Below are 14,051 nucleotides of genomic sequence, written 5' to 3' on the forward strand. Positions count from 1 at the left end.
GCTCAGAAATGTTTCATCTATTATCAAGACGTTTTAGATTAATATTGAGGTTTACAATTAACAACATTTAAAATTGTGATCATTGTGTTACAGTTTCATACTACATACCAGTATTAGTACAATGGTAATAATACATGTAATTTTGAACATGATTTTACAATTGCTATAGTTATAAAAAGCAAATGCATCAACAGTTCAAGCAGTAATTGAGAGCATAACATATGTGCTAGGAGTAATAGTAGATAGTAGATAGTAGATAGTAGATAGTTGCAGCAGTAGATTTTATCTAGACATTGCACTGACTTGGATCACCCAAAGTCCTTGTTACATTTTGGGTGGGGTAGGACTTATTCATGCTGCTGCTTATTCATTTTAGATGAGGCTCTGAAAATGCATACGGTATGTGCAATGTTTTGTTTTGTTTTTATATATAAAATGCTAATTGTGCATGATGTGCCGTTGCCCTATGAGTGTCTGTGTGAGAGAGCCAGAGGAGAGGTGAGAGCACTAAATGATGTCTATCTTTACAACAGTTAATTACGTGCCAGTCCAACCCCTTCTCATCAGTCTTGGATTGCTTGGTTACCCTTGAAAGAAAAAAAAGTGTGTTGAAGCTAGGAGTGACCCGAGTGCTGCAAAAATCCCGGAGCACGAGAGATCCAAGTCAGAGTCTGGAGGGAGCTGTCTGCCTCCCATTCCATTAGGTGTTTAATTACAGGAACCCCAGTGTTTCATTAGGAGGAATCAGAGATGCTTATGTTTGATGGTCAACCATCTGTGAGCGCGGCTCTTGTTTCTGCGTGCTTCTCCCCAGAGCAGCTGCCACAGGCTTGTTCTCACCTCCTGTTAGATCCTCATACCACTCTGCTCCTGATGCCTGCCTTTCAATACTCTCTCGGTGAGAGCAAGTGCAGTTTTCCTTGAGGTGAGATGCATTTGCCTTCCCCTCCACATGATGGTGCTGTAGCAGCATGTCACTCTGTGTCAATGCGCAGCTGAAGGCTTGACAGCTTGAGTTAGTATGTCATGTACATGCTAGAGATGAAACATAACTGATCATTTTTCCTGTCAAATTAACAGATACAGTGTAAATGAGGTACTAGCCTATGTAAAACAAATAAGATTAATGATACTTCAGGGAAACATCTTAGTAGTAGTAGTACCAGAGCCTTATAGTGAAAAGTTATTGAAGCAGTACACAGAAGTAGCGTTAGTAGTAGCAGTGGAGGTATGGCATTCGAAGTACATTTGAAGTATAACTACTGCTATAATAAGTAACTTCTGGGTATTTAGAATTTTTATTACCATTTGCAACATGTTTTTACACTTCAAAGATTTATGGAAATTGCCATTAGTCTTTGATGATTACAACTGAAGGGATAACATTTACACTGATTGTGCAGGTATAATTAAAACAAATGCTTACAGACAAGAGTCAGACAGTTCTTGTAAAGCTAAATTTGAAGGAAGTGGGTTGGAAGTGTCTCATTAAATGCCATTATGCCATTTAGAACATGTCACATACAAAGAGCAATTGTACATAATTGTATTGCTTTCACAACAGTGTTCATTCAACCTGCCACACATTATGATAAATTAGTCACTTATTGAATAAGCTTGAGTAGTTTAATTGGAAATCTATGATGTACATGCAGATACAGGAGGCCTAATACCTACAATGACATAAGATTAGACAAGCGGAAATATCATGGGAAATAGGGCTTAAAATAGCATCCAATTTGCATCTGTTTTTTTCCATTATTGACATGAGCTGGAGACAAGTTCACGGCATTGAATATGTAAAAAAAAAAACAAAAAAAAAAAACATTGCCCCTGAATATTCAACACTACAGATTTGAATTAGATCTAACTGATTTATAAAATAAAATGAAATCTAAACATCTGCATTAATATACATTAAACAAAGTGATCATAACAAGAGTTGCAAAAAATATAATGTTTTAGGTGACTTTAGCAACCCATTAACTAATGTTATTGCTGAAAGCCCAACCCTTGTTACACACTGGTCTGACGAGGGTTCTTATCAGGCAGAGAGAGGACAAATGGGAATAACATGCCCTTAGCTGCAGGGAGCACACTCAACTCCTCATCTGCAAAAGCAGGGAACACCTCGTCAGCATCAAACTTTAGAGTGAACTGGCGATTCACACAGTAAATATTCCCATACATCACCACACACTGAAAAGCTGGACATCTAAGTATACGCTTGCTACTGCACTCATACCACAATCTGGCAAAGGAGTGATACCGATACACGCTGAGCCCTAGCAGTGGATTCACATCAAAACGGTACAAAAACCTCCCCACTGCCACCATATCTGCTGTCCGGTCTTTACTCCCTAGCAGACTCACCCTCCAAGAGTTCACTTGAGGGTTGTAGCGCAGTAACATGCACCGTAACGTCCCCCCAGATACAAAAATCTCCCCATCGCATACTGCAACGTGATGGGCGACCGCAAAAGTGTCATTAGGAAGTGGTGCCACGAACGCCCATCTGTTCAAGCGTGGGTCGTAGCGCTCCACAGAGGACAGACACTCGCCCCCGATGGCGTATATGCAACCATCAAGAGCTGCCAGCTTGCACCGCGGCCTAGCTTGGTTCATAGGGCTGATCTCTCTCCAAATGGATGTCAAAGGATTATAGCAAAACACTCGCTTTGATGGTGTCACTTCCCTGCCTGTGCACTGGCAGCCCAGCGCTACATAAAGGTAGTTATCCAGGGTACACATGCTGCAAGCTTTGGAGATGACTTCGGGCGGTATCTGGCACAGTTTTTGCCAGTTATCTTTGTAGTCATCGTAGTAGTATATTGCACTGGAAGGCTGAATTTCTTCTGTGTCTTGGACCCAGTCCTGAGGGTCCATGTCAGCCACCATAACATACACTCTTCCTTTCATTCTCAACTTCCTGATTTGCTCCCTTTCTCCTGCCAATAGTCTTCCATAAAGGTTAGGATCTCTGAGCACTTGTAAATAGTTATCGGACATAACACAAAGAGCTGCTTGCTGAAGTAATGTGTGCTCCTCTCTTTTGGCCAATTGCAAAATTTCCAAACAATTGCCTAAATTTATCCTACTTTTCACACTTTCTAAATCTGTACAGTCACTTAGTTGAAGCTGTAAAAATAAAGGTTTTGCATCTGGCTCTGACTCTTCCACATTTACATTTTCTATTGAAGGACAGATCTTACAGTGAACTGAGGGAGAAGTGGGAGAGTATGTCGCTGGAGTTGCGCCTCTTGAAGTCAGGGGGGGAATGGCAAACTCTGACTCCTCTGCGGCAGACTGATAACTCTGGTTGCGTTGCAGTGTGGGCCTGGCGGGGGGCCTCTGTTTGAGCTTCCCCAGCGGAGTGTAGGAATTCTGATCATTGCTCTGCGTTAAAACCAGATCACGCAAAATGATGGTGTTCATGGAGGAAAGAGATTCACCGTTGCCATGACGCACAATCTCTGCTACTGATTTAGTCTCTCCCAATTCTGTAATTGAACGAGAGGAGGACTCCACGTAGTAATCATATATCTTCCCGCGTACAATCTGATCTCCTGTTCCCTCCGCCAGGACGTTCGCGTCCTCGACTTTGATCTCGGCCTTGGAGAGGAAACTGCAGTGGGCCCCCTGGCGTTCTAAGTCCTGCCTGAGCTCCCTGCCCACACCCACACTCCCCTCTAGCCGCTGCAGAAAGCACGGGGAGACGCGCCCTGTTGCATTGGCCATCCCTTTCTCAGCTGGATGCGAATGCTTCAAAGAAGTTCCAAATGAAATATTACTGGTGGAGACTGCTGACTGCCTGTGTAGATTGAGTATCTCTTCTTTGACACTGTTGTCACTGTCTGCTGGGTTAAATGCATCCTCACTTTTTACAGTATCTCTTACATGTTCTTCTGTGCTTTTGTCCATCAGGCAATTGTCTTTGGCTCTTAATCTATTGTCCACATCTTCTGTTTCATTGTCTGACAAGTTCAGGGTTGCACTGGATGTTTGGCCAGTTTCATTTTTCAATAATTCCATTATCCTTTGTGCTGGGTCAAATGTATCCTCATCTTTTACAGTATCTCTTACAGGTTCTTCTTCGCTTTTCTCGGTGAAGGAGTTCTCTTTCAATTTACTGTCTATGTCTTTTGGTTCATTTTTTGTAAAGTCCAACATCATAGTAGAGTGTTGGGAAATTTCACTTTTATTGCTGTATAATTGCCTTATCCAGTGTTCTGGGTCAAATGTATCCTCATCTTTTACAGTATCTCTTACAGGTTCTTCACTTTTCTCGGTGAGGCAGTTCTCTTTTAATTTACTGTCTACATCTTCCGGTTCATTTTTTGATGAGTCCAACATTGTAGTGGAGTTTGGGGAAGTTTCAATTTTGTTGCTGTATAATTGCCTTATCCAGTGTTCTGGGTCAAATGCATCCTCATCTTTTATAGTATCTCTTACAGGTTCTTCTTCACATTTGTCTGTGAGGCAATTGTCATTCTCGTTCAATCTACTATCTACTTCTTCCGGTTCATTTTTTGATGATTCCAACATCGTAGTGGAGTTTGGGGAAGTTTCATTTTTGTTGCTGTATAATTGCCTTATCCAGTGTTCTGGGTCAAATGTATCCTCAGCTTTTACAGTACCTCTCACAGGTTCTTCTTTGCTTTTGTCTGTGAGGCAGTTGTCATTCCCATTCAAATGACTGTCTACGTTTTCCAGTTCACTTTTTGTTAAGTCCGGCATCGCTAGGGAGCTTTCACAAGTTTCATTTTTGTTGCTGCATAACTGCCTTATCCAGTGTTCTGGGTCAAATGCATCCTCATCTTTTATAGTATCTCTTACAGGTTCTTCGTCGCTTTTCTCCATGAAGTAATTGCCACTCTCTTGTAATATACTGTCCACATCTTCTGATTCATTTTTTGTTAAGTCCAACATCGCACTGCAGTTTTGGCAACTTCCATTTTTGTTGCCGCATAATCCCCTTGTCCGCCTGTCCCTCGAACTATAAAATTTGTAAGCCCAGGAAACCAGCAGCACCACAGCCGCAGAAAGACTCAACCTCCACAGGAACTGCATGTCGAGCTGGACACCCAATAGGTCTGCGATAGGCATGGTACTGTCTGTGACCGCTGTGACGATCGTCTCACATGTCCTATACTGTAGTTAAATATCAAGGTGGCAAAAAAGACAAAACGTGTTGCGCATTGCGGACACTGTCTTTTATCTGACGTCTGTTCCTCTTTGGACAAGCACGCAGGTGTAAAATGATAGCTCTGTTGAGGCTATTTGCATCCCTGCTTCCAAAGAGGTGGAGCACAGGTGACATACCAAGTCTCACACAAATTTATGGATCGGTCAATAATCCAATCATAATATTTGTTAAAGCAGGTTGTTTTTGTATTCATTAAGTTTGAAACAGGAACTAAAACAGCTATTCATGAGTAGGGGTGGTGAAAGTCATATTTTTCTCCTGTCATCGTGTCCCTTTTTAATATTTACTAAAATATGATGATAGATGGTGACACACAGCGCAGTTTGGCCAGACTCGGTGCAGGAGCGGCAGGTGGAGAGCCTGGTTTGAATAAGGGGTGTGGAGTTATGATAGGTGACATTTATCAAACACTTAATAACCAGGATACATCTGTTTGCTTAGCTATGGCGAGGATCAAAGGTCCTCTCTGAACCAATGCGAGCACTAAAATTAAAGATTCTATATAGCGAAAAGGCTTTTGTATAAACAGGTAAAAAACACATTTGTCACTACCTTATGTATCTGCAAAACATGTACAATAATACTGTGGCAAAATGAAGGTTATAATAATACCAGGGCTGCTGTAGCCAACAACAGCAGAAGTAGCCCTTAAAACCTCACTGCTAGTTATTAAAGACTATATAGTGTGTACAGAAGGTGTGTCAGGTGCCCAGACTGATCAGCCGCAGTCATATGATCTCTCACAGACAACAAGGAAACTAGAGTCAGGGAGCACCGTTGACTGTTAAATTATTCACAAATGCGACATAGAGAAAGCGTCTTCTCCTCACCATTTCACAGATCCCCACCAGAGCACAAACAAAGAAATACAATAGATGTCTAGGAGCATGTGACATATGAAGACATATCATACCAAGCTAGCACTGAAATCAAATAATTCATGTTATTTAATTATTATAGGCAAACAGGTCTGTATAAATGGTGCTAGATGCCACTTTCTGTGTGTGTTATTTTGCATTTAAAAATACCTTCAAACATGCATTATGAGGGTGAACAGGCTTCTCTTCCCAAAGATCTGACTTGTAAGTGACTTGTAATGGACCTGATTATCTCCATGGACTAGAGACAAGGAGGTGGCAGACCCCTCAACAAAATAGTTACATACTGACCTTTAAGTATTGTGTAATAAAAACAATTTATAATGTAAATTTGTTATATCAGTGGTTTAAATTAAATCCCTGGACATTCAACTTTAATGGATCATATGTAATCGAAAATTATATATAGGGACTGTGAACCAAATCCAATCTTACAATGCATTTTAGGCTGCACAAATCAATGCACATGCAATGAAATTAAATTAACCAAAATTTTATTAACCAAAATACAATGAACATAATCTATTAAGTATATGACTATATGACCTTTCTCTTCCATGTACTTATAATCATAAACTACCTTTGTGACTGCCCACGCTCTCCTTGGGGACAGTCAGCTACAGCCCAGAATCAATTTGGAATTCTTTTTTCTGAAATGAGGAGTGGAAATGGACCTGCTCTTCCTTTTTGATGTGAAAATGGTCATAAAAGCTGAGAGAGCGCAGTGGCTCCTGAATCAATACGGGTATGATAGCTGAGTTATAAACCTCCAGTGGGTGGACAGTGATTGGTCTTCTTTGCTTCTGTAAGGAAAATGTACCGCCATGACCTATTGTTAATCTTATTTGTGCAGTGTGTTCTCGTCCTGAATGCTTGAATATGGATTGTACTTTGACAAGGTGAGCGTATATCCCAGACGAACAGGTCGAGCCATCCTATTCAGCTAAGCTTCAGAAATCTCTTCTCTTACCTCCCACCTGCTTCAGACTGTAATCCTTTAATACGCGTTGTGTCCTCAGAATAGCTTAAATTGGAATTCTTGTAAAAGTCCAAAAATGCTGGATTACTTTGTATTAAGTGACCTGCCAGTGTGTGCCACTGAAAAGAAAGTAGAAGGTTAAGAGCGATGTCAAAATCTTCTTTCATGACGTTGGAGCGTGAAAGAAATGAAATGCCCAAAACAATATAATTTATGGAAACATTTCAGCTGCAGCACAAATGAAATCTCAGTCTCACAGCTCCGTAAACTCTTTGAGCAGAGAGGGAAGCAGTGTAGCGGGATTAACAGGAAATTAGATTGTTAAAGGGATTTGGCATTGTTTATAAAAGACTTCATATTATGCTTCAGTTGTTCAAATACAACATTTACAAAGCACTGGCTGTAGTCATTCTGTTTAATATATAAAAAAACCAAAAACATATGGCCTTGAACTGAACTGCTCATATTTCCACAATATAAATTTACTACAGTGAAAGAAAATGGCTTTTAAAAACATTTTTCACTTTCAATAGTTCTATCTGAGTTGTAATTTTTCGCAACTACATAGAGAAGTACGGGTGAGGATAAGGAGTAGGTAAAAACAAGTTATATTATGTATATGTTATTTTGTTTTATTCATCATGTTATGATTTAATAACATAATCCTTGCTTGTTCTATTATGTAAGCGATGGTTGTATCATAGCCAACGGGTCAGCAATCATCTGTTTAAACCAAATAAACAAAAAAAATCCAGAATTTGTATTTGGATCTGTGAATCTGAAAGTGGGCTATCATTATAAGCAGATCAGTATGAATAATAAACAAGTTAAAAAAGTCAAACCAAGTCACTTGAACTTTGATAATCTCTCCATTTTTAATACAGGTGAAATGAAACAAATGCAACAACCCTGTTTTACACACGCTGCCTCAGGTGAGCACCTCTCTGGAGATGGCGGCCAAGAAAATGAGCTCATGGATACTGCAGATGCCTGGGTAGTAGTTACGTATTGTACACAATGTGGGTCACTTAAGATAGTTATGTCACAAGTAAATAGCTGGGTTACAGGTCGGTGACTATGAGTTGCGCTGCTGTCATTCGCAACACGCCAAGAACTGAGAAGGAATGTCACATGCACCAGGACCTCTAAAACAGCGGACATTATCAGCAATTTCATGTCCTCAAAAATGTATAGCCATATTGATATAAAGCTCAAATCATAATAATTTTCTGCTCTTGCTCGTCTTTGAAAAAATGGATGAAGTACAAACAAATGTGACTATCTCAGCAGAACCAACCCCTGACCCATATAGCTTCTTTAATTATTTTCAATATTTACACGGATGTACACAAAATACACTCAAAAAGGATTTTTTTTTTCTAGTTTCTCTTTACCCTTTGTACATTCCAGGCCATGAAAACCAAAAGGAAACAAAAATATATTAATAAAAAATGCCGGTTTATTCCGTTGTGGTGCATCCCAGGGCAGACAGTCAGGTTGTCCAGTCTCAATCACATCACAAATAAATTCCATATTCTTTTTTCCATTTAGCAGACAGGAAAAACAAAAAGTAAAGTGGAAGTGGGTGGGGCTTATATAGGGGGTGGCCTAGACCATCATGTTCTGTCATGGTTATAATTTTCAGTACAAAAAAAATGACGTATCGGTTCGCCACTTTTCTGCTCGACGCATGGGAGAGTTGATGACCGAAGAAGGCTTGCAGGATTGTACAGTTTTTTATCGACGTTGAGTAAGAAGTGTGTGTGTGTATGTGGGTGTGTGTGTGTGTGTGTGTGGGTGTATGTGTGCATATGTGTGCGTGTGTGTGGAGCTGACAATGTCCAAGTGGAGGAGATTTCACGTCAGTCCAGCGGTCACTGTGAGGATGAGGGTCATCCACGCAAGTCCAACAATCTCCAGATGACACGCTTCATCTGAGAATAAAAATACAAAATAACAGTAAGACATCATTTGTTGAGTGTAAATTTAAAAAAAAAGGCAATCAGAAACAAAAATGAAATTAAATTGTTTTAATTCAATGGTCTCCAACTTTTTTCCTCATAAGGACCAGTATTAAACATAAGATTTCTTTGACAGACCTGGAGAAGGGAGCGTTTGGGAGGAGACTGGTGAGTGCAGTCACTCTGGTATCGGTCACACTGTTGTCTTTGATGGAGGACTTTTTCTTTTATGTTCGTGAAGCATCAAAAAGACTTGGGAATATGTGATTTCAAGCTATGCAGTTTTCATACAGTACATATCTCCCAAACATTTCTATCTGATCTAAAGTGAGAAGTGATATAGAGCAGCCATGGAGACTGTGGATGTCCAATAATCAAACAAATTAGTGCTAATTAATGATCATTTTGTGTTGTCAAATTCCACTCTCATTAGTGAACATAAAACTGTCTGAAAGGAAACATTTAGGCTGTACTTTATTTTGGTCTTTATCTGATAGTTATGTTAAATATTACCTCAGCCTAATTTCCCTGGAGTAATCTGATACAGGTTGGGTTATATAAAAGTATTTATAAACAGTTCTCAACAGTAAACTTTCAGGTCCATTTCCTGGGACTCATTACTTGGGGTCTTGTGCATGGCTTATGTTTATAGTAATGTAAGTAGTAAAATTAATGTTTTGACACAACACGAGCTGCACAGCGCAGGCAGCTGTTGTTGTTAAAGTCTTCCAGTGTTCTAAGTGTTAGCACATTAACACTCACAAACTTCAGGAGTGAAACTGGATAATGAAAACAACCCTACCCGCGAGTTCTGCACTGAGCACTCAACATTAATATTCTCATAGTGCACCAAATGATTTCCATTGGCTGTATATTTCCATTTTCATTGCCAATATTGTCTACAGAACACTACTGAGGGGTAATATTAAACCTAAAAACATGAGTCCCTTCTGGGTCCAGAACATCTCTGAAAAAAGAGATTCTTAATCTCAGTAGGACTACCCATAAAAAAAAAAAAAAAGACAAATGAAAAAAAAAAAACCAAAAAACCCCCCAAAAACAAAAATAAAAATATCCTACTTACTCTAAAATGACTGGCAGATGTGATCATCTATTCTACTCTATTCCAAACATTTCAACAGCTCTACCAACCAGATAAATCTGAGTTAACAAAGCAAGAGCTGTGCACTGTAAGCAACTCTCACATTGAAACATCCACTATCTTATAATTGGACATTTTGATTGATATTTCTGACAATATTTACCAAATGTCCAAATTAACTGCTCATCACATGCCGTAATGGGCTCATTCAGCCATAGAACATTATCTGAGGTCCCTACAGTCTAAAGTATAGAAGTCGTGTGCCATCTGCTCACCTTCAGTTCTTGGCACATGTTTCCCTGTTCTTCTGCCAGACCCATTTTTTTTTCTTTTTTCTTTTACAGACAACTGGGACTGATTTGAGCAGCAACATGCTCTTTTTAATAACAGTGGAGCTGGACTTAAATTACCAGCTAAAACACAGTGCTTCATTTCACTCATGATTGGCCTGACATTATTATTTAAATTCTTTTATTTTTTTGAAAAGTGTTTTTGACCTGAAGACTTTTTGATAGGGGCACTTCCCAATTGTGCCTGAAATAATATCTTCTGTATATATTATAGAATATAAAGTGGTACAAGCTCCCTCAAGTGCATTCTGTTGGAGTAAAGGTCAAGTAAATCTGCCTTTTCAGAAGCAGACCTCAGGCAGGGTCAATGTCTGTGTGCAATCACCCATGTCGACAATTGTTAAATCGTTGTGTGAATGTTTCCCTTGCCTTGACAAAAGACAAAGCTATAGACCATCTGAGATGCATTATATTTTCTTTACCATCTAGCAGATGGAGAATCCATTTTACATAATCCCTGCAATGAAGATTTGAAAACATAAAAATATACAAATGATCACAATAACATAACATATTTTCAATCAACCATGTAAGCTTGTTTGTACAGCACAGCCAAAGCTATAAGCATTTTTCAACTGTAGGAAAGAAAACAACAGCTAATGTTTTATAACATCTATGCCAGATTATGCTTTGTCAATTGTGCTTTTTCACACAGTTATCTTCAAAAAATATGTATAGACTAATGCATACTATTATTACTATAATTTGTATAGTTTTCCTGCCAACCTCAAATCACACCACTGCAGCATAGATACAGCTCCCACTCAATTTACAAAAAATCCCAGGCTGTGTCATTCATAAATACTCTGACTTGTCATCTTGGAAACTGAATTCTGACAAAGATGAATGAACATTAACCTGACCATAAATCAGTGTTTCTGTCTGGCTGTGGTCAGAATATCTGACATAGAAGTGGTCTGGGAGATACCTGGTCATCTAATGGGATCTAATAGTGAGAGTGCTGACCTCTGGGGCTGGGCTGTACACATATTTGACTTGCATGTAAAGTCCCTGGCTGACCTGAATCTGTCCTTGCACCGACACACCTGCTCCTGGCTCACAAGCATATTTGCATATTCAGATTTGCATCCCTAAGATACAAGCAGCCGGCAAAATGAAGGCGAAAATACGAACAAATGAAAATGGGGGAAGACATTTTGAGATTGTGGAACAAATGAGAGATTTGTTCTGTTTGGGAAGACCTGTATGTGGAATTAGGAACTGAAGTGAAAATTCAAATTGGAACATGACCGGATAACAATTTGAATTTTATCATAATTTATGGAAACTTTGTATTTGATATTGCTTTTAAATAGGTAAATAAAGTGATCTTCTTCTTCTTCTGAAAGTCCAGCTGTCACTCACTCAGAGCCTTACAGATGCTAGGAAAAGTGGGTGTAAAAAAGTGCAACTCCATATGAAATCACTACCAACAACAAAAACACTACCACAAAAATGTGCCTGGTTAAGTAAAATAAAATGGTTATTGTCAACTAGTTGAGAGCTAGTTCATCTATTGTCTGCTACCTCGTTTGATTGTGACAAGAGTAGTTTTGCTTAAAGCTCTCTGCCATCTGCTTACAAGCTGTTCTCACTTTGCACAGGGTAAATGCTCCTCACACATACATGCGCTGGAGCCATTCTACCTTTTAAATGTGTGTTAAGGTAATCAACATTAGCCTGCGTCACAGTCATCACACTATCCGCCATGAAAATGATTATTGATACTAGCTAGGTTTAGTGTCATATGCAATGATGATGCCGACCTCATAAACTTAATAGAGTTGTGGTAAATCTTGCTCTGAATGCATCTCTTTTAGAGTATTTTTGGATAATGGCAATAACATTAACCTTAACTATTAAGGCAGAGAGCAAAAGAGAAAGATAAAATCTGTCAACTGGACAAAATGCTGCCTTATCTGTGTCTATCTGTGTAGGCAGTGTCCACCTGTAATCTGACCAGAACTGAAGAAGTGACTTGGATGAGCAGAGAAACGTCTTCACTCTTATAATGTTTTGTCCAGTTGACAGATTTTATATTTTTCTATTGCTATAGGTCAGACATGGACGACTGAGGGATTACACTGGTATTAAAGCAGATAGAATGCTGCGTATGTGAAATGTTTTGTTTAATACCTAAAAGATTAAACATGAATTATCATGCTAATCAATGTCTTTGTTGTCTCTTTGCCCTTTTGTTTGAGAATTTATATTTAGTGATTTTTTAAATTTGTTTTATTTTTACAAAATGACGATAAGCTGTGTTGTGACAAAACTAATTGTTGTTCTGTAAGTATCAAAAACAGTTATATTTGGAGTAATATTGCATTATTTCATGTATATTTGCACTTTGGATGTTGCAATGCTTAATTCATAGTTATTATGTGATTATATGATAAGTGGCTCAGTTGGTAGAGTGTTTGTCCACTGATCCAAAGGTTGACAGTTCATAGTTGTATAAAATGTGACCATGTGACCATATTTCCCTTTAGATTGTTGACAACAGACACCAAACACAGAAGTTATGTTGACCAGTTTAAATGGTCTATTGACATGAGAGGGGAAAAAAAATCTAAGAAGCATGGCACATAGAAAGAGAGGGGTGCTTGCTCTCTCACATATGTTTACATATGATAATCTCCTGTACTGCTAATGTGCACACCAAACACAATAATTTCAGGTCAAGGTTAAGTGACAGATTGACTACGTGATGCAGCAGGAGAATGGTAAGAACAAATAACAAGATCAACGCTGCCTGACTGCATGTACTGGCTGTTTATGTACAGTTTTTGTTCACTACTAGAGATTGCCATCATGTAGTAACTTATATGATGATGAGGGAGGTATACTTACTGTTAGGATTCTGTGTATTCTTCATCATGCTTGGATTTTCTGCAAAAAACAACAAAAGCTATTATATTCATCAATAGAACACTTTTTTAAACATAATTGAAGTTGTGGGAGTAAACGCAAATTGCTGTATGTTTCTGAAGATGAAACAACACACTCAAAACAGTCAAAAACATAACCAGTAGGTGAATGTCTGCATTACACTTACTGGACCAACTTGTGATGTTTTCAAGTAATTATTTTTAGTACTCTGGATTCCCTACCCCAATACTAGACACAATATTTGTAGAACTGATATAGGACTGAAAAATGTTGGAAAAGTTGTTATTTTTTTGATAGTAGGATTCTGTGCAGTGGACATTTCAAACATGTTCAGAAGCTTTAATATTTGAGAGAATAGTAAAAGAAAAATTGAGTTCTGTCAATGGATCATACCTGAACGACTAAGGGATTACACAGATATTTGAAAGAAAACTGAAATTCGAACTAAAAATACAAGAATCCAATGGAGTTCAGAGCATTCAGAACATGTTTCAAGGTGAAAATGACATGAATAACAGGTTTTATACATAAACATAACTCTACAATTTGTAATCAAAGTTTGAAAGTACTGTGCTCCAAAGCAGACAGACACCAAATACTATTGCATAAGTGGAAGCATGTAAATATAAACAAATATGTTACTGCTTACAAAATATACATAATAATAGAAAGGTTCCCATCAT

General features: G+C 38.6%; 2 protein-coding genes across 3 annotated transcripts in view; both read right to left on the reverse strand.

Annotated features, from left to right (window-relative positions):
- Nucleotides 1–1,290: 1,290 nt before the first annotated feature.
- klhdc7a (kelch domain containing 7A) lies at nucleotides 1,291–5,163 on the reverse strand. The gene is made up of 2 exons (XM_033966712.2): nucleotides 4,890–5,163; nucleotides 1,291–3,833 (listed from the first exon to the last, which is right to left on the reverse strand). Exons 1-2 carry the CDS (start codon nucleotides 5,104–5,106, stop codon nucleotides 2,017–2,019), a joined length of 2,034 nt encoding a protein of 677 aa, XP_033822603.1. The 5' UTR covers nucleotides 5,107–5,163; the 3' UTR covers nucleotides 1,291–2,016.
- Nucleotides 5,164–7,917: 2,754 nt separating this feature from the next.
- The window catches only part of igsf21a (immunoglobin superfamily, member 21a), a 180,831-nt gene continuing 174,697 nt past the window's right edge, over nucleotides 7,918–14,051 (reverse strand). Inside the window, exons 9-10 of one of the 2 annotated variants that reach the window (XM_033967366.2) lie at nucleotides 13,330–13,368; nucleotides 7,918–8,997 (exon numbers count right to left, since the gene is read on the reverse strand). In XM_033967366.2, coding sequence (XP_033823257.1) covers nucleotides 8,921–8,997; nucleotides 13,330–13,368 — 116 coding nt within the window. In that variant the 3' untranslated portion in view covers nucleotides 7,918–8,920. The remainder of the gene's footprint in view (nucleotides 8,998–13,329; nucleotides 13,369–14,051) is intronic. The other variant, XM_033967364.2, reaches the window with a different exon arrangement.

This window comes from Periophthalmus magnuspinnatus, chromosome 5 (genome assembly GCF_009829125.3).
Source record: "Periophthalmus magnuspinnatus isolate fPerMag1 chromosome 5, fPerMag1.2.pri, whole genome shotgun sequence".
NCBI lineage: Eukaryota > Metazoa > Chordata > Actinopteri > Gobiiformes > Gobiidae > Periophthalmus > Periophthalmus magnuspinnatus.